A 19,720-nucleotide genomic window follows, 5' to 3' on the forward strand; every position below is an offset into this window, starting at 1 on the left:
CATAGTTCAGTATCCTTACCAGCCAACTTTTATTATTTCAAACTATAAGTAAGTCATTTTATAAAACAGATTATGTTCACAACTTTCTAAATCTACCAATCTTCATAGTACCTTGCATTTAAGGGAATACTCTCTGAATACTTCTGAAAAATATAAATCATATGCTTTGGGGATAAACTTTCAAGCTAACAGTTACTATCCCAGTGCCAGTCCTGAGAGTGGAACACTGCCCAGATAATTCACATATTCACTGTTCATTTAGCAAGTATTCATGCTTGTTTTGATATCCTGGGAACATAAGCACAGCAGGGCTGCATCAGGATGAAACAGCTTGCTCACAGCACCAATGAAGCATGAATACAACCTAAATATAAAACATGAACATGCTGCCATGTCATTTCCTTTTGCACAGACTGGTGAGGTATCAGAATTGCTGAGAGTTGTGAAATCTTGCTACTGGAGTAATACTCTCCACTTTTTGAAAGCACATCATTAATCTGCAGAACAAACTACAGGCTGAACTTCTCTAGTCCAGCAGTATCTGTGGACCAGCATGATTTTAGTTAGCCTGATGTCCATTTATCATGGATGTGGACAAGTTTCCCATAAAGTTTGTGTACAGTCACCAGGCCTGGTTCTCAGTGTTCTGTGCTGTTATTCAGCTCTAGTGTACTTCTAATGTCTTCAAAGAGTCCAATAAGCAGCGGAAGCGTTGATAATACTGCTAGACAATATTAACATCCCATGGTCCAGTAAATTCTCTAGTTCAGCACCAGTCAAGTACCAAGGGTGTGAGATTGGAGAGGTTCTACCTGTAGTATTAATAACCGGATGGTTTGAAGCTGTAGAGCTCCCCAAAATAGGCAAGCCCTCCATAGACTCCTTCCTTCTATTTTTACGGGCTGACAAGCAAAATGCCAGATTTTTAGCAGACACATACACTGATACAAGAATGTTCCTGCTAAGTAGAAACATTTGGCAGTTAGCTATCTTTCTCACATTAAAAGCCTGTAGACAAATTGCAAATGACACATCTCTGTATTGCATCATTTAGTACAATGTTCTTCCCAATAAAACCTTTAAAAATGTAGGCTGCACAAAAACCCAGAAAGTAAATTAAGGGAAAACAAAATCATACCATATTCTAAAACCGTACACTTTAGTATTTCTTTTGTTGTATCCTTATTATTAACATGCCCACAACACAGCAGAAAAACAATTCCTTTTTATACCATGTCCACAGGTACTGAGAAATGACCTACTTTCTATTGATAACAACCCATCAATTACTCTCAAAGACTCACTTGTGTAGGAAGGGAGATTGGGGTGAAAGGAGGAGATTAATGTAACAGAAGTCAGTATAGTATACTCTAAAGTTGAACATTATGACATGAAACATTGCAAAAGAAACAACCACCATTCTATTTTGGATCATAGAACATTATTTTTAACAATGCAATACTGGACAAATCTCCTTTTAATATAAGCCCTAAAGGACTAGTGGACAAATCCTCTCTTCTCTACAGAAGACAATGTCAGGGTTTGGAAATGACTAAATCTTTTGGTGCAGGTCCCAAAGTTTTACAACCATTAACACACAAACTGTCAACATCACATGTTAAAAATATTCGAAGTAAATATACTTAAATAGACCTATGAGTCTATGAACGTAAATCAAACTCCAAGTTCTCAAGCAACACTTTATCTTACTTTGCCAATCTGTATATTTCTATTTTCTCTGATGGAAATATTTGTTTCCATCAATTTGTGTGTGTAATGGCAAAATTAATGTTTACTGACATCTACCATTAAAAATCTAATTCTTTCACGTCTAGGTGTAATGTATTTAAATCTTGATGGCATAGCTGTCCAGTTGCCTCTGAAAGAAGAGGTACATATATATTGGCAGATGAATAGACATATTCACCAGAACTGTATATCAGAACTGATCATTATGACCGAATCCTGGCTGAGTTCCTGGGTACTAGTGGGATACGCAGGTTGGTGTACATTATTCCTGGAGACCAGAGATCAGGAAAGCATTTGACAAAGATCATGGGGATTTGGCCCCCTCAGAGGAAGAATATGTGGCATTTTGTGTTCTCATTCTTTGCAAATAGGTTTATAATTAGGTGATCCCCTCATCATATATCCTGTATGATGGATGTTCTCTGATACTCCACTCATGGTCATTTGCAAAATGCTTGCTGAGGTGGTCTTCCAGAATGTTCTGCAGTCTGGCAAAAGGAGAGCTAATGGGATAACATGGCAAATGCACCATTTCTATAGATGTACAGCTTCTTGACAAAGAGGGAAAGAACGTTTTCCTTTCCTGACTGTTGATACAAAGAGTCATTCCCAACAGAAATCAGTTCTAGAACGTTTACTTAAAAGCAGGCTGGCTTCCTAAAAATCCAAAGACCTTAAAGTTTGCAGACTAAGTGAGCTCTCCACTTAAGGGAAGCATCTGTCACCAGTATCGCGGATGGTAATATTACATACCTAGAGATGATCCTTCTAATTTAATGACGACAAGACTTCTAGGGCATGACTTGCACACTCACATCTCATGAGCATGTGAATGGACTAAAAAAAAGTGGACTAAACCTCAAAGAACTCGTAGGAAAAGTCCCATTAGAAGAAAATCTAAGAGATAAAGGAGCTCATGAGAGCTGGTATTTTCTCAGGAGACAATAATAAAGACACAACTGTAAAATATCTCAATGCAAAGAGGTCAATATGGCACCTTTGGGAGCTTTTTAATTACCTGAAAATTGAAAAGGAATCCTACAGAAAGTAAAAATATAGTCAAATTGTTAAGGAGTGGAAAAAAAAAGAAAAAAAAAGCAGTACAAGCATAAAATCAAAAAGACGAAGCAAGAGAAGGACAATGTAGGGCTTCTACTTAGCACTGAAGGAGAGCTAGTACATGATATCAAAAGGCCCACGTGTTTAATGCCTATGTTTCTTCAGTCTTCATTAAAAAGCTTAATGGTGACTAGGTACTCAACACATTATTCACCACAAAGAGGAAGGAATGCAAGCCAAAACAGGGAAAAAGCAGGTTAAAGAATATTTAGGTAAGTTAGATGTATTCAAATAGGCAGGAAGTAGGGATGTTAAATATCAGTTAACTGAATAGTCAACTAACCTCATGAATTCTTATCAGTTACTCAACTATTCTATAGTCTCCAGGGGAAGGGGCTGGCAGCCAGTGCACTCTGGCCCCACTCTCAAGGCATGCCCTGCCACTCTGTGCTGCTGCCTCTGTATTAGAGGCAGCAGCATGGAGGGCCGGGAAGGAGCTGGTCCGCAAGGGGAGCCGGTTTAAAAACCAGCTCCCCTTACAGACTGGTTGCCTGTCGCTCCATGCTGCTGCCTCTAATAAAGAGGCAGCAGTGCAGGGTGGCAGCAGCTCCTGTCCAGGGAGGTTTTGAGCTCCTGGACCCAAAGTGAGCCGGAACTGAGCCGGGCTGCCTGACCTCCTGGCTCCTAATACACTTTAAATGCGGAGCCACAGCAGGGGTAGGTCCCAGACCCAGCACAAGCCAGGGCTGAGTCAGACTGCTGGCCAGGCCGCTAAAAAATTTAGTAGTGGGACGGGAGGGGGGGAGAAATTGCATATAGTCTATAGCATTAACCTATACGCTTTTGCTTATCGGATAATCAGCCCTAGAAGGAAGTACAATAAAACTTCAATACTCTGGCATCCAATTGTACGGCACTCCCGATAGTCCGGCATCAAAATGGCAAGAGCCTATAATGAGTGAGCATTGGCAAAAAACGAGTCACAAGGCAGCAGCAGCAGCTGAACCAAGTGAAACTGGACAGGACTGAGTCAGTCTGCCACTGGCATTGTGTGACCCTTGACAGTGCTTGTGCTACAATAAAAAGGGTTAAAAACACTTCATATACAGTATATATACCATCTTATAGTACCTCCTGATAGTCCGGCATATCCGATAATCCAGCATATCCGATAATCCAGAATCACCTAGGTCCTAAAGGTTCCAGATTATCAGAAGTCTACTGTATTTTTCAAAATGCAGCCGCCATGGCCTCATACAGTCTAGGGACGTTAAAATGTGTTTATTTAGGTAAACATGTAAGTTTATACATTTACACAGTGAGGGGACAGCGGCTCATACACACCTGTTTGCCTCTGTATCGGAGGCAGCAGCGACAGGGGTGGGGGCAGGCGGTTCCTCTGGAGCCACAGATGCCAGAGGAGCAGGCAGCTAGGATGTTTTACAACTTACTGGGGGCAGTGGGGCTTGGGGTTCCAGCTTTAGCCCTGGGGTGGCAGGCTCTGGGCAGGTGGTAGTGGGCTCAGAGGGCCAGCCCCAGGCTCATGACGCCAGTCATTGTGCTTGCCCAGTACCCCATCCATTACCCCCTTGCTTCTACTGCCTCCCTATCTAAGGTTCAATTTGTTCCCTTGCTTGCTGGGGCTGAGTAACTCTGCTGTGAGAAGTGATATGTGTATATCTGTTAATATTATTTATCAGTGCCTCCAGCTAGCTAGCAGACTTACTAGCAAGCAAGTCTAAAAAATAAAGAAACCAAACAAAACAAAAAACAAGAAGGAAAAGAAACAAAATCACCAATCACATCCAGGAACCATTGTTATACAACCTGCAAACAAAACCCTACATACATGATTTACAATGTTTTGGACATGTATATGTATATTTGTTTTTCCTAAAATTAATTTTAGGAAAAACTGTCAGAGTGGCCACCATCAATAGTCGGTGGCTGCATTCTGAGGTCACCAAAATTTATTGAGAGAACTGATGTCCTAGGGTACTTAAGAAAATAGCTGAGGCAATCTCAGAAATATTGACAACCAATTTTAAGAACTCATGGGGTAGGAGTCAAGAGCCAGAGTACTGCAGAAGGGCAAGTTACCTATCTTTAAAAAGGGGAACAAAAGAGGACCTGGAGAATCTACAGGCCAATCAGCTAACTTCGATGCCCAGAAAGATACAGGAACAAAATATTAAACAACTATTTTGTAAGCACCAGAGGATAACCCAGGTAGAAGAAATAGCCAATAATGAATTTATCAAGAATAAATCATACCCAATCAACCTAATTTCCTGCTTTGACAGAGTTACTGGTATAGTGAATGGGTGGGAATCAGTAGATGGGATTATGACTTTTGTAAAGTTTTTGACACGTGCTCATATGATATTCTTAGAAGCAAAGTAGGTAAATAGGGTGAAGAGGAAATTACTACAAGATGAGCGCACAAGAAAAAAAAGTAGTTATCAGTGATTTGCTGTCAAACTGGAGGGGGTATCCCACAGAGATCAGTCCTGGGGCTGGTACTATTCAATGTTTTCGTTAGTGATTTGGAAAATGAAGTGGAATGAAGAGTCTGCTTATAAAATCTGAAGATAACCCCAAGCTCAGGGGAAGAGGGTTTGCAAGTGCTCTAGAGGACAGGATTAAAATTCAAAATGACTTTGACAAATTAGAGAATTGATGTGAAATCAACAAGACTAGATTCAATAAAGACAAGGACAAAATACTTCACTTACGAAGGAAAAATTCAAATGCACAACTACGAAATGGGAGTAAATGGCTAGGTCAGGGTTGAGCAACCATAAATAGTAGGTGGGCTGTATGAGTGGCCCTTCTCTACCTCAGTGGACTGGCAGCAGCCTGCAGGCCATTAGGGTTCCACCTGCAACTCTGTGGCCCTCCTGTCTGCACCCTTCCCCACAAGCCCCTTGCCCAGTGAGGCACTGGAGCCCCACATTTACCTGCTCCTCCCTCTCTCCCAGCACTTTCAGAGCATGGGAAGCACCCAATTTGCAACTCCTCCGAAAGGACTGGGAGGGGGGAGAGAGGAGAACAAAGTGCAGGGTTCTGGTGCCCTACTGCACAAGAGGTGCATGGGGTAGGATGGCAGTCAGGAGCAGGTCAGAGCAGAGAGATGGACTTGAGGTTCCTTTCAGACCTACATTTTTATGATTACATCAAGATTTTTAGAGAAACAGACTTCAACCACCTTTGCATGCAGTGAAGCCCAAATGCAGCTTCCACATATATGCAGGAAGCTTTGCATTGCAGCAATCTGAGGCAGTCTCTTCCTGATGCCTGTAGATGAGCTTGTAACTAATTGACAAGATCTCCTCTATGGCAGTGGTCCCCAACGCGGTGACCATGGGTGCCATGGCGCCCGCCGGGGCATTTATGTGCGCCCACCAAGTGATCGGGGCCAGCCCAAGCCATTCTTGCACCTCGGGGCGCGCAGCGTATGCAAGGCCCCGCCCCCGGGCATGTGGCAGCTCCAAAAGGTTGGGGACCACTGCTCTATGGCATCAAATGTATTTTGAGGTGAATAATCCTTTGCTTTGGGAAAATCTAATATTGCTTGTATGAATTCTATCCTGTGGATAGGCACTAACTGACTAGATAAGCACATACCAGAATGTTACAAACTTTCAATTTTATAGACAATTTCAGGTTTAGGAAAGAAGAAATAAAACTCAGCCAATGTCTAGAAGGCACCATGGATGTCTTCCAAGTTCACTTAAATATGCAATGGAACTGCAAAATAAGTTACAAATCATATTTACAAGCATGTGAATCACAAACGTGAAAGATCCTAATGTAACCAAAATGGGAAGTGTCAATGCTTCAATTTTTCTACTTTGTGATAGATTACAGTGATTCGTGACCTTTTTGTGCCACTAGCCTGTACATTCCTAAAATTGTTCAACGATAAATGTTTCTTCTGTTGGAGTGCCTTTCTGTTTGTCTTAGTTCTAGAATAATTTGTTCTCTTCATATTTATTGTATTTTAAAGTGTTGCTCTCATTTTGTTTGTATGCCTTATAATTGTCAGTTAGTTTGTTATGTCTCTATTCAATATTTTGTTCTGAGTCATTATTAGATAGATCATTTGCTAGGATATGTGAAGATGTAAGGCCTTTATTCACTTTTCTTAAATCACTATGTTCAGTCTTGTGTGTGTGTGTTTTTCATGTGCATTTCCCCATTCTCTTTTGGTGTCTTCTGTTTTCTTTTTTTTTAGTGCCAAAGATAGGCAAGGGAAATTTGAGAATGCTGGGAAGGCCAAAACCATACTGGGGTTTAAGAAAGAATTAGGTAAGTTCATGGGGACAAGTCCATCAATGACTAATGGACGAGATGGTCAGGAATACAGGCCAATGCTGTGGGTGTTCCTAGCCTCTAATTGCCAGAAGCTGCGTATGGATGACAAAAGCTGGATTACTCAGTGACTGCCTGTTTTGTTCATTCTTCTGAAGCACCTGATACTGGCCAAATAGGATATTGGTCTAGATGGACCATTGATCTGAGCCAGGACTGCCATGCATTTGAGAAAGTAATTTAGCTGAGGTGCATTACAATGCTACAAGTCATATTTTGTATATTTGATTACAAGCTTCCAAGAACCACCTTCATTTCAAAGAACTGAGCAATTAGAAAAGTATTAAAATATAAATATCTGCCTTTACAATTCTGCACAGCCAAGAATACATATAACCACAGCTCCCCTGCACAGCAAAGAGAATTTTCAAAGATCAACAATGAGCACTCTTTCAACTCTGAACTGAATATTACTTACATATGGAAGGTAATCATTTATTTCTTAATTCACTGTCCATTGTGCTCAACAGCATTTGCTTATTGTAGATATTTGATAAACTATATAATCCATATATTTTAGAGTGCATCTGTCTGTCTGACTTCAAGTCTGTTTGCTCAAGAACGCCTCCTAAATGGTAAGAACTACAGTCACCAAATTTGGTAGACAGCTTCCTTTTCTCCTAACTTATAGCAAGGTGAGGTTTTGATTGTGCTAGGACAAGTGGAAGGCCAGGGGAAAGAACTGTTTTCCATAACATAGAAACAGAAGGGCTTCTGTTGAGAGGGTTGTGATATGAGTGTGGCCACTGGGGATAGCAAGTCCACAGGGGAGTGCAGTGTGTCCACAGGGAGCAGCAGTACCACCAAGAAAGTGGCCAGCAGGGCTGGGGCTCCGTCACCTTGCCTGCCATCACACCAGTAAGTAGTCTCCCTCCCCAAACCCTCTCTCCCCATCCTGGCCCTTTGTTGCAATGCCCCCACCCCAGCACCAGCTGGAGGCCACAGAGGTCCACTGGAGACCAGAGCCAGCCAACCTTCCCTCCCCTGGAGTCTCACCCTTCCAGACAGCCTACAGGACACAGGGCGGGGGGGGAGGGAGATGCTGGAGGCAGTGGCCAGCCCTGGGACAACCCTCCCTCACCAAGAGCAAATCATGGGGCCCTGGGAGCCCTGTAACGGCCCCCAGGGCCTTCCCTCCTCCTCCCCCACAGACAGCCTGCAGGCTGAGGGGGCAGGGTGCTGCAGGCCAGGGGACAGCCTCCAGAGCCTGGCCTCCCCCACACAGAGAGCCTGCGGGCCACAGGAGACCAGACCTTGGTGCGTCTCGCTTCTCCCCGGACAGATTTAAGGGAACGGGTGCTGGAAGCAGGGACTGACCCCTGGAGCCTCGCCCCACTCTGACAGACTGCTGGCCACAGGGCAGGCACTGGAAGCTGGGGCCATCCCTCCAAGCCTTGCCCAACCCTCCCAGTCAAGCTGCAGGCTGGGGATAGCTCATGGAGCCCCGGCCTCCTAGGAGGAGCCGGCATGCAGGGATTGCAGCCTTGGCTCTGCAAGAAGAGCTGCCAGCTGGAGAACACAGCCCCAGCCCCTCAGCATGAACTTTCGCCACAGCAGTACCACCCTTACCAGCCCAAGTGTCTCCAATAAGCTCTCTCCTCGTATCCCAGCGTCCAGCACTGAGTCCTGCACCTCTCACTCCCTGCCCTCACTCCTGCACCCCGATCCCATGCCTAAGCCACCACTCCCATGCATTCCCCTGCCCTATACAATCATGTAAATAAAGCATGTATATTTTCCTTTTAATTTACAAAAACAAACCTCAAATGTTACCACAAATAAGGACCCAAGCAACACTGGGTACATCTGCTAGTAGCAAATGTAAAACAATCAACATACGTACGAAGAAGTAATCTAGATGTTTCATAAACTTAAGTTTAAGTTTATCCTGTACAGACTAACGCGGCTACCCCCTGAAGCTTCTAGAGGTTTCAGTAATCCTCTAAATTTATATAATGATATTTGTATAAAGCTAAGGGCAAGAGATGCAAGTACATACGAAATCTGGCGTGTCCAATTATAACTTTATTTTATTGTTGTCAGGATACAATGTAAAATTTCCTTCTTCAGTTCCAAAATTTCATAATTATCAAGCTTTATGCAGATTATTCAGACTTTGCATTTATAGTTAACACCAGAAATAAAACATACAGTAGTGACTGTTTCTCATTATAATAGCATCCTTCGGATGTATTCAATATGTTTGTTTCTTAAAAGATTATGATTTTTTGCCTTTACCACTAATATATAGCATATGTGGCTTTCTTTCACAAATAAAAACAGTCATTTTGGCTTAGATTTATTTAAAATATTTTCCTTTGCAAAGTCCAAAATGGAACAGATAAAACGTGTTTATAGGTATGGTCTATTTAAGAAAACTGCCTCTAAAACCTTGTGACAATCCTAAATTTAATTCACTGTACAGAGGTATTTTTTTTAACAAATATGTGTAATTAATAACATTTCTCCTATTATTTATTAATTGTATTTTCCTCATCTGTAGACTGGGGAGTATAATACTTCTTTATCTTACAAAAAGGCTGTGGTCACTAATATTTTCATAAAGTTTTGAAATTCATGAAGTGAAATGTAAATAATTTATAATTTGAAAGAAATAATTTCTCTCCTCATTGGTTACAGTTGTTCAGATGTCATGTGACCAGAATGAAGCTTACTGACATATTTATTTGTCTGATTTTGTAAATAGCTCCAGCCTTTCTACAATTATTTTTTGCGACATCTTTAAGTGGCAGTACAATGCCACAAAGGCAGAACTGCACTCCACTATTCATTTGAAAATACTCTCATGCACTATACCTAAATCTGGGTAAGGACATTCAATACATATGCAACAATCTGCTTCCTTACTGGGCCAATAGAAATCACAAATTATTGTTTCTGGGACTTCTAACTTTCTCTCTTTCAAAACGTTACTTATAAAAATATAGTTAGATTTGAGAAAATGCTGGCTTAAAATCAGAGACTTCTAAATATCTGATACAAATATTAAGAAAAATCGGTAACAATATAGAACTGATTTCATGTTTCAAGGAAAAAAGTGTTTTACCTTTTTGTAACTGGAGTTCTTTGAGGTGTGTTGTTCATGTCCATTCCACAGTAAGTCTGTGTGCTCACTACATGCACCTGTTGAAGTTTTCCCTCGGCAGTACCTGTAAGGGAACAGCCCTGGAGTGGCCCCTCCCTGGCACCGTATAAGAGGAATGGCATGCTCCCCCCCACCCTCAGTCCCTTCTTGTCGGAAACGCCAACATTGGGGAAGAGCAGGATATGGAATGGACATAAGCAACACACCTTAAAGAACACCAGCAATGAAAAGGTAACTGTCTTTTCTTCTCTGAGTCCTTGCTCATGTCCATTCCACAATATGTGAGTCTAGGCAGGGGTTTGTGAGCATGCTGACTATAGCACAGCACTGACTAATCTAGCATCATCTCTGGTCTCTTAGGTAATGGCATAGTGGGAGATGAATGTCTGAACAGATGACCATGTTGCAGCCATGCAGACCTTGAGAATGGGCACATGTGCCAAAAAAGATTGCTGACGAGGCCTGGATCCTAGTTGAGTGAATTCTGACAAGGGTCATCAAGGGACCTTAGCAAGCTCATAGTAGCTCCAGATACAGGAGATGACCCACTTGGAAAGCCTCTGAGCCAACACTGGCAGGCCTTTCATTCTATTGGCAGTGGCCACAAAGAGCTATGTCAATTTATAGAAAGGCTTAGTGAATTCCACAAAGAACACCAATGCCCTCTTGACATCCAGGGCATGGAGTTGCTGTTCTTCTGCCAGCTTATGGAGATTGGGGGCAGAAGACTGGCAGGAATATGTCCTGATTAATGTGAAAGATGGACACAACCTTTGGCAGAAACACTAGGTACGGCCACAGCCGGTCCTTGTCTTCATAGAAGATTATATATGGTGATTCTGAAGTCAGAGCTCTAATCTCTGACACCCGTAATGCCAAGGTAATCACCACCAGAAATGCCACCTTCCAAGATAGGTGGAGCAGCAAGCAAGTACCAAAGGGCTCAAAGGAAGGACCAATGAGCCAGGAGAGGATGAGGCCCCTTGTGGGACAGGATCCTTAATCTGAGGATAGAGCCACTCCAGGCCCCCAGGAACTGCACCATCAAGAGAATGTACTCCTGGACTGGTTGGTGGAAAGCGGAGATGGTGGCAAGGTACACTATGATAGTGTGTCAGCCCTTGGTTCTGAAAGTGTAGTAGGTAATCCAGGATGGCTTGGATTGGGGCACAGAATGGCGAGTTACCAATGTCCACAGGAAGATTCGTGCCCATTTCTCCTGATACATCAAGCATGTTGATAACTTCCTGTTACCCTGAAGGACTTGCTGAACTTTCTTCGAGTAGATGTGCCCCTCTTTCAGCCATGGAGCTTCCATGCTGAACGGTGCAAGAACATGAGGATGGGTTGTAAAAATCAGCCATGATTCTGTGACAGCAGATCCAGGCAATTCGGGAGGGGCCAGGGCAGATAGCATACCAAGCCCATGAGCATGCCAAATTAGTGTTGGTGTGGCCACACTGGCACAATTAGGATTATGTGAGCCTTTTCTCATTTGATCTAATACAAGACCCAACCAATGAGGGGAATCAGTGGGAAGGCATAGAGAAGGACCCTGGAGCATGAGATGAGAAACATGTTGGAGAGGGAGTCCTGTTCCATCCCTTCCCAAGAGCAGGATAAACTTGAATACCCTCTTTATAAGGCTCTTGCACAGGTCAAGTCGATCACCACCCCAATGAATTCTATCCTTTGGATGGGCATTAACATGGACTTTTTGTCATTGACTAGGAGAGCCAGCTGATGGCCAGGAAGACCACTATGTGGCTGTGGACCTGGGACCTGCTTGGAGGTAAGCTAAGGATGAATCTGTCTACCCCGATGCCTGAAGTAGGCTGCCATCACTGCCATAGATTTGGGGAAGATCCTCAGCGCTGTGCCCAGGCCAAAAATGGAGGACCACAAACTGGTAGTGGGACTATCTCACTATAAATCAGGATTTCCCAACCTATGAGTCAGGACCCAAATATGGGTCTCCATTACATTTCAAAAGGGTCACCAAGTGTTTTCCCAGGTGGTTCTGCCCTCCCTCCTCCACCCCATTTTTGAATTGCCTTGGGTCACCAAGTCTTCCTGAATTGTCAAAATGGGTCCTCATCTGGAAAAGGTTGGGAACCGCTGCTATAAAGCATAAGACTCACCTGTGGCAAGGAAAAATCACCATGTGGAAGGAGGCATCCTTCAGGTTGAGGGAGGTATACCAGTCTCCCAGATCCAGGGCAGGGATCATGGAGGCCTGGGAGACCATGCAAAACTTGAGCTTTCGTAGGTACACATTGAGACCCCTAAGGTCCAAGATGGGCCACAAACTACTCTTGGCCTTTGGGATTAGGAAATATTTACACCAAAGATACTGCCTATGCAGCAAAAAAGAAGCTGTCCAGAGTACAATGATTCCTGACTGGCAGCAAGAAAAAACAGACAGTGGGGGGAGCACACAGTGCCCCTTATACTGCACCTGGAAGGGGCCACTCCAGGGATTATTAAGGCTGCTCCCCTATGGGTACTGCTGAGGGAAAAACTTCTAACACGGGTGCACGTGGTAAGCACACACACCTAGTGTGGAATGGACATGAGCAAGCACTCAAAGAACCACCAAGGTTTATGAATACTTATGGTCAATATTTATCTTTTCTTTGTTAACTGGTTAGCTCAATACAACTTAAAGCTAACTTCCGAAAGTATCATTATAACAGCTTTTTCAGGTCACACCCAAGGGTCTGAATAAGCATCGAAAGATAACGGCAGCAGAGAAGTTCTAAGCAAAGCAAAATATATTCCACTTAAAACTGCCATGTTTTCTGAACTGAAACACTATCCAAAAACTTATTTCCACATTTGAACACTCATATTCCTAACTTGAATCATAACCTGCATTTCACACTGCCGATCACTCCCTGCACATATACTGACCTGTTGTAAAAAATCATCTTTTGCACAGGGTAGCAAGACACTTTTGTGAGCTAAAATAATGATTTTCCAAGAAAAGTTAAACTATTTATTAATCCATAGAAAGTCTGACTCAAATTAGCCCATTAGTCATTACGAGACTATTCTGAAACCTATTCCCAAAGTTCTCACTACAAACACAGTATATACTTACGGTTCGACTGTATCACCAGTCACATGTGTATCAATCAGAATACCTCCCTCCCAACCATATAGCTCAATACTTGTCACACAATATTTGATACATAATAGCAGTTGTCTATGTATGCAGGCAGATAGATTATAAATATAAACTCTATGTTGCTTATCCATTAAGGCTGCACTATACCTAGAACAAAACCACCAAAGCAAATAAATGAAAAACTAAGACACCTAACGGCATGTACCCAATACTTCTTCCCCTAAACATAGACTTCACAGGTCACACCATTAGAATAATCCAAAGAAAATACACGGCATCTTTATTCTACCCATGTAGTAAGGTTATCCATGCAATACCACTTTTCACAAATTTCTGAGCACCATTATTACAGACAGACCAAATTCACCCACTACTATCCTTTCTACATTGTTCTAGAAAATTATATTGACTCATCTCTGAGAAAGTGGCACTATTCCATATATTGGAAACAGAAGATCACTGGAACAAAGTATTTTTAAAGAAAAAACTATCTATTTATTGCTGCACATATGGAGCAAAAGCAGACTTTTTTCCAAACTATTATACCATAACCTCACATACACCTTGCTACCGTGATCCAGAACTTTACTAGAATTTCTTCTTTCTAAGCATCTCCTTCTCATTGACTCACTGATGTCCAGATGATATTTTTCCACCCTCAAATTTATTATGTTTTTTCAGAAATAAATATAAATATTCTGTCAATATTTTTCCTGGTAATTTTATTTTCTCTCCATTCCTCAGTATTTACAACAATTTGACTTCATTTCATCTGTAGACTTAGGTTCCAATGGTGCTAACTATTGAACAAAGACCTTTCCACTCCACTGAATCCGAAGGGGTTCCAGATATCATTAACGTATTAACAGTCTGTAGGACTGAGGCATTATTTTATATGTTGGTTATCAACAATACCGGGTCATTAAAAGGAAAAGAGCCCTGTGTAGCTCAGTGGACAAATATCAGCCCGCAAGCTGAATCCAGTCTGCCAGGGTTAGCTCCCCACCACTATATTTACCTGCATGGCCACAGGTATCAGCGATCAGCTCCTGTTGGCTGCAGACCACCATTTCTGTCCAATGGGAGCTGCAGGAAGAGGTGTCCAAGTCCAACACCACTTCCTGCCACTCCCATTGGCCGGGAACAGCAATCCTCAGCCAATGGAAACTGTGATCATGGGTACGTGCAGCCTTGCAAGTAAATATAGTGGTGGGGATCCACCAGAAGCTAACCCTGGTGTAGGTCAAAGTCTGTCTCTTTCGTAATATAAGTTAATCCAATAAAAGATATCACCTTATCTACTTTGTCTCTCTAATGTTAAGCATATGTAAGCATAATACTGATCCTGCAGCAGTCTGAGACACCTTCCCATAAGTTAATACATTTGCTTTGTATCATTATCCTTTACTTAAAATTCATGTGTCACTGCTAATAACCAAAACCTTTTCAATTCATTTTCCATGCAGGAATTTGTGAGGTAACACACCAAATATTTTACTGAAGGTTACATATTATGTACTGAATAACCTTTCAGTATTTTAGCAATTGTAGAGGCAAGAAGCCAAATTATGTTCTCAATAAAGTTGCACCAATTTAACAAAGATTAATTCTTGGCCCACATGTTCATATTTATTCATTTTCCATTACAAATATTGGACTAAACTTCCATACATTAATACCAATACATTCAACTAGAAATAGCTAATAGCTAGAAACATAAGGAATTCTTAGCCCTTTCTTAACCTCATTAAATTTTAACCTCATTAAAAATTGTGAAACCTTATGGTGTTAGCTGCAAAACGCAAGATGTAAAAAATAAAGCCAGTTCCTTTATAAAAGGAAACTCCAATCTGTTTAATATTAATGTTCAATAACAATTAACAAGATTTTACCTTCCTGTCTGTTGTTTTTTCTCTTCAGCCATTTTTCCACTGTCTCAGCACTTACACTTTCGGACACAAATTCATCCAGTACCTGGGGGTGAAGAGAAAGATAGGCCTTCACTTTTTCATCTGTCAAACCTGCAAAAGAAAATATTAATTGATTACATTATTGTCATATTGCTCCTTATGGTAATGCTTAGAGACTCCCCATCTAGATCAGGGCTCCCATTTATGCTCAGGGTTGTAAAAATACAAATGTAGACATGGTTCCTGACCTGAAGCATTTACAATCTAAGACAAGAAGTGACATACAAAGAGCAGGAAAAGGGGAAATGGACACATTCATGGAATATATTTCTACTACAAGGTGATGCATGGTAGAACTCACAAAGGTTATTGCAGATGTTGTGGGAGAAAAGTACTGGCAGGAAATCAAGGCTGGAATCACTGGTGCCAGTGATTGTGGGGCTCTGCGAAAAATGTGGAGGCAATAAAGCCATCTCAGGAGCAGTATGGTCTAAACAACAGGTAGGCAAAAGGATCTTAGCAAATGCATTTTGTTAGATTGGAGAACGGTGATGTGAGGGGAAAGACTGTAATAGATGGGGACATACAGGCCTAAATAGGAGAGATGCATTCTAAACTAGAAGAATCACCAACAACATTTGGATGCAGCCAGCACTGCAAGGGTAAAGAAGAGTGAGGAGTCAAAAGATCACACCTGGGTTATGGGGCTGAATGATAAAGTGGCTGGTGACAGTGCCATCAGCAACACAGAAAGGGAACAGAGATAGTTTTGAATGGCAAATCAAGTTTGGTTTTGGCCAGGCTGAATTTAAAATGACAGAGACACCCAGGATGATGTAATTGGAGAAATTGGCTGAGATGTGGGTTTGGATGGGAGGGAAGGTATTAAAGGGTGAATGTGTGTCTTATTAAGTGCCAAATTCTGTGTCGTCACTTAAAGAGCAATAACAACTACACTAACATCAAAATTAGGCGGAAACTTAAAACGCCAAAAAATTACAGATGTAACTTTAAAAGCTGAAGAAATATTCTAACCTATAGGCAACCATTATTTCAGAAATTTGGTTATAGGCTGTGGTAAATTTCTTTACCATATCTATCAACAGGAAAACCAGTGGTATTTTAGTAAATGCAGGACAACCAAAGTGTCACATCAGAAATTCTATAATATGTGAAATTCTTGTTATCACAAACTTACGGGGCTATTCAATTTCATACTGTACCTATTAATTTCAGGGATGTGCAAGTGAAATGGCGCTATAATTTTTCAAGGGAGAAAAGGAAACAAGTGTAACTGCCTTAAGAGAGATACATGTTTTCACAAACACAAGGCATACTGAATACAGAAGTGTTAATTAGTTCTGCTGGGGACTGAAGTAGCAATGCAGTAACTCCTTAACTACTGCTTCTCCTCCAGAGTTGTGTATACATAAACATATTTTCAGTGCAGTAGTGAATTAATAACAGAGTTAGCACAAGTAACAAAAAGCAGGTCAGAGTTAAACAAAACAACTCTCCCCAAATGTTAAATTCATTTTGAGAATACAGCACAATACAGAAACATAGATGCTTCAGTCAGTAAGATTATAAATCTTAATATTCCTTGCTCATTTAAAAAATATCATAGTTAGTGTCTTTCAGAATGAAAATATTTGGCTATTAATAACAAAATACAAAAACAAACACAGCACTATGCTGTCCAGATTTACTCCATTGAATGTTAGAACTGCTACACACCAACACTTGATCATCCACACCAGACCACTACTACTATGAAATTAGTATGAAATTCAGGTCAACCTAATCCATGTCGATGGCCTCCTGCAGCAATCAGTACGTGATGCAGCAGGTAATAGTCTCTAAGCACCACCATTCCATACTTGCACAAATTAAAGTTAGACCACTTAGTAAGGTGATTGATTTTCATTAGCACCTTTATATTTATACCATAAAAAATCTACCATAATCCGGATGTGCATCCTCTGCAGGGATCAATAACCCTTTTCCAACCAATGTACATAATAAGCTCATATATCCTGACAAATTAAATTTGATTACTTATATATATATTGTTTGTAATAGGCTGCATAAAGAAATAAATAATTATATTTGTGATATGTAGTCCTGCTTTCCTTGTAGGACAATATGCTTTTGATTCGAAAATGCTTATAAGTAAGGATATCTGACACTCAACCGTTTTGGAGATTCAGTTCAGTTAAAAGCATCAGAAAATGTACTGAACTTAGCTAAACCTTTCTGATCTAAAATTATGGCTGAGAACTCATTAGTACAGTAAGTGTCACAAAATGTCTACAATGTCCAGATTCTGTGCAGACTACAACTACAGAAAAAAATAGTGTATTGTAGTACTCCTTTTTCAGGCCAAAACTAGGCAATGAGAGGCATGTAACATAGAAAAGCTTTACTGCTATAGGGTGTGATATGAGTGTTATGTGAAAATTCAGATCTCCTCTCATTTTGTCTGGACTATTCAGCTAATTATTAAATTTATATTGCAACATTGTTCAAACATTTTTAATTATGGCCTAATCTTGCAAATCGTTACTTATAAGTAAAGCCCTACTTAATTTCAGATATTGTCAAAAAATGCAGATTCTGTAATATTAGTCTTTTACCACAATACTGACAATTGGAGACCGTACTCTGAGCTATGGGTTGCTGACGAAAAATCACGGAAAAGTAATAATGCACTTTTATTATAGCAAATAATAAGGTCCGTTATTTCTTGTCTTCAATTTTCCAAGGCTTGTCTAAAACTTAGTTATATTTTTGGCAATCAACCTGCAATTCATATTAGAGATGTCAATGGCCCCACAGAAGTGGGGCCGGAGTGCACTGTGGTTATACAACTATTCAGTTATCCGATATCAAACATCCTTAATTCATACAGAATCTTATTTATGAGTCTAGTTCTTATTCCTTTCTTCCAAGAAAACTTACATATGCTTTAAACTTTTATAGCCCTATGTTAACACATGCCATCCATCATTCAATAAAATGTCCCAATGAACTAACAACTTACAGCTACAGTTCATAGATTTAACTGTAACTTTAAAAATAATTTTGTCCCAAATGTCTTGCAACTTCAGCTATCCTGTGCTGAGGCTCCTGTTTAACCTCATGGGGACACAAATCTTTTAGTCAATATGAGAATTCCAGAAGTAATCCAAAAGGAGCACACCTGCATTTGACTAAACTGTAGATGACCAGACATGGCTTTTTTTCAGTGTCAGACAATGGAATGATGACCGTGCAGAACCTGAGCTTTCATATGAATGTGTTTAAGTTCCTGAGAACAGGGATAAGGCATAAACCCCTCTTGGCCTTGGGAGTAAGGAAATACTGGGAATAAGAACCTCTGCCCCTGAATTCCTGGGAAACCTCCTCTATTGCACCTAAAGCAAGGAGCAAGCACACCTATAGGAGGAGTTGCTTGTGACTTGTGTCCCTGAAGAAGAATGGGGTCGGAGCTTGGTAGGAAAAGAGGGAGTAGAATTGGATAAAATATCCCTCTCCTACCATGCTCAGGACCCAGCACACGGTTAAAGCGGGACAGATAGTTCTCAAAGGGTGGAGAGGGATTTGAGATTGTGCACCTGACAGCAGAGCACCAGCCACTATCAAAAGTGAGGCTTAGGCCCTAGAGGCTGCTTGGAGGAGGGCTGACACTGAGCAGAGGAGGAGCAGGGAGGTCCTCTCCTATATTTTCTAGATCTGTCAAGCAATTAGAAAATTTAATCGCGATTAATCGCGCGCACTGCCCCTTTGAAACACCACAGCAGAGGTTCCAAGGGACAGTGCCACAACAAGCCCAGGATCAGCTGGAGTCCCTTGGAAAAAAACTGATTCTTCTAGGAATTAAAAGGAAACATGCATCTCGGATGAACACTCACTGATTCTCTTTATGGACCAGACCTTGCCTTGAGATTCATGCGTATCCTTTTGACTGAATTTAAAAAAAAACACCACAGTGCATCTCTCTTCTAGCTCCCATTTTTCCTCTTTTTAAGATGATAGTCCCATATTTTGGTGCAGACAACCCTTGCCACAACCTGCTAAATCCCCTGTTATGTACACAGTTAATATTTGTTCTGGTTTTGTGATTAAACAAAAACAATTATAAAAACCAACTAAAATACAATAAGGACACAAGTATCAGACAAGCATTTCCTTTCTTTATTTCCTTCAGAACTGTAAGCAGATAAACTGTTCAGGATCTGCCCACTGCTTGTGCTAGGTTACCAGCTACTAACTTCCTGACAGCACATTTGTTTAGGCTCAATTTGTAGAGCTCACACAGAAATATTCCCTTAGGCTATGCCATCGAGTTCATAAAGTTAATTCATATGTGGGGAAACCATTAATCAAAAG

The 19,720-nt window shown here is 41.2% G+C and overlaps 1 protein-coding gene across 12 annotated transcripts in view; it reads right to left on the reverse strand.

Annotated features, from left to right (window-relative positions):
• PDE10A (phosphodiesterase 10A) overlaps positions 1-19,720 on the reverse strand; it is a 562,198-nt gene that overhangs the window by 130,770 nt on the left and 411,708 nt on the right. For all 12 annotated transcript variants that reach the window (XM_075924600.1, XM_025179482.2, XM_075924597.1 and 9 more), the window contains one exon: positions 15,311-15,439. Coding sequence is in view for 3 of the 12 variants with exons in the window: in XM_075924593.1 (XP_075780708.1) it covers positions 15,311-15,439 (129 nt within the window). In the remaining 9 variants the exon portion in view is untranslated. The remainder of the gene's footprint in view (positions 1-15,310; positions 15,440-19,720) is intronic.

This window comes from Pelodiscus sinensis, chromosome 3 (assembly GCF_049634645.1).
Source record: "Pelodiscus sinensis isolate JC-2024 chromosome 3, ASM4963464v1, whole genome shotgun sequence".
Lineage (NCBI taxonomy): Eukaryota > Metazoa > Chordata > Testudines > Trionychidae > Pelodiscus > Pelodiscus sinensis.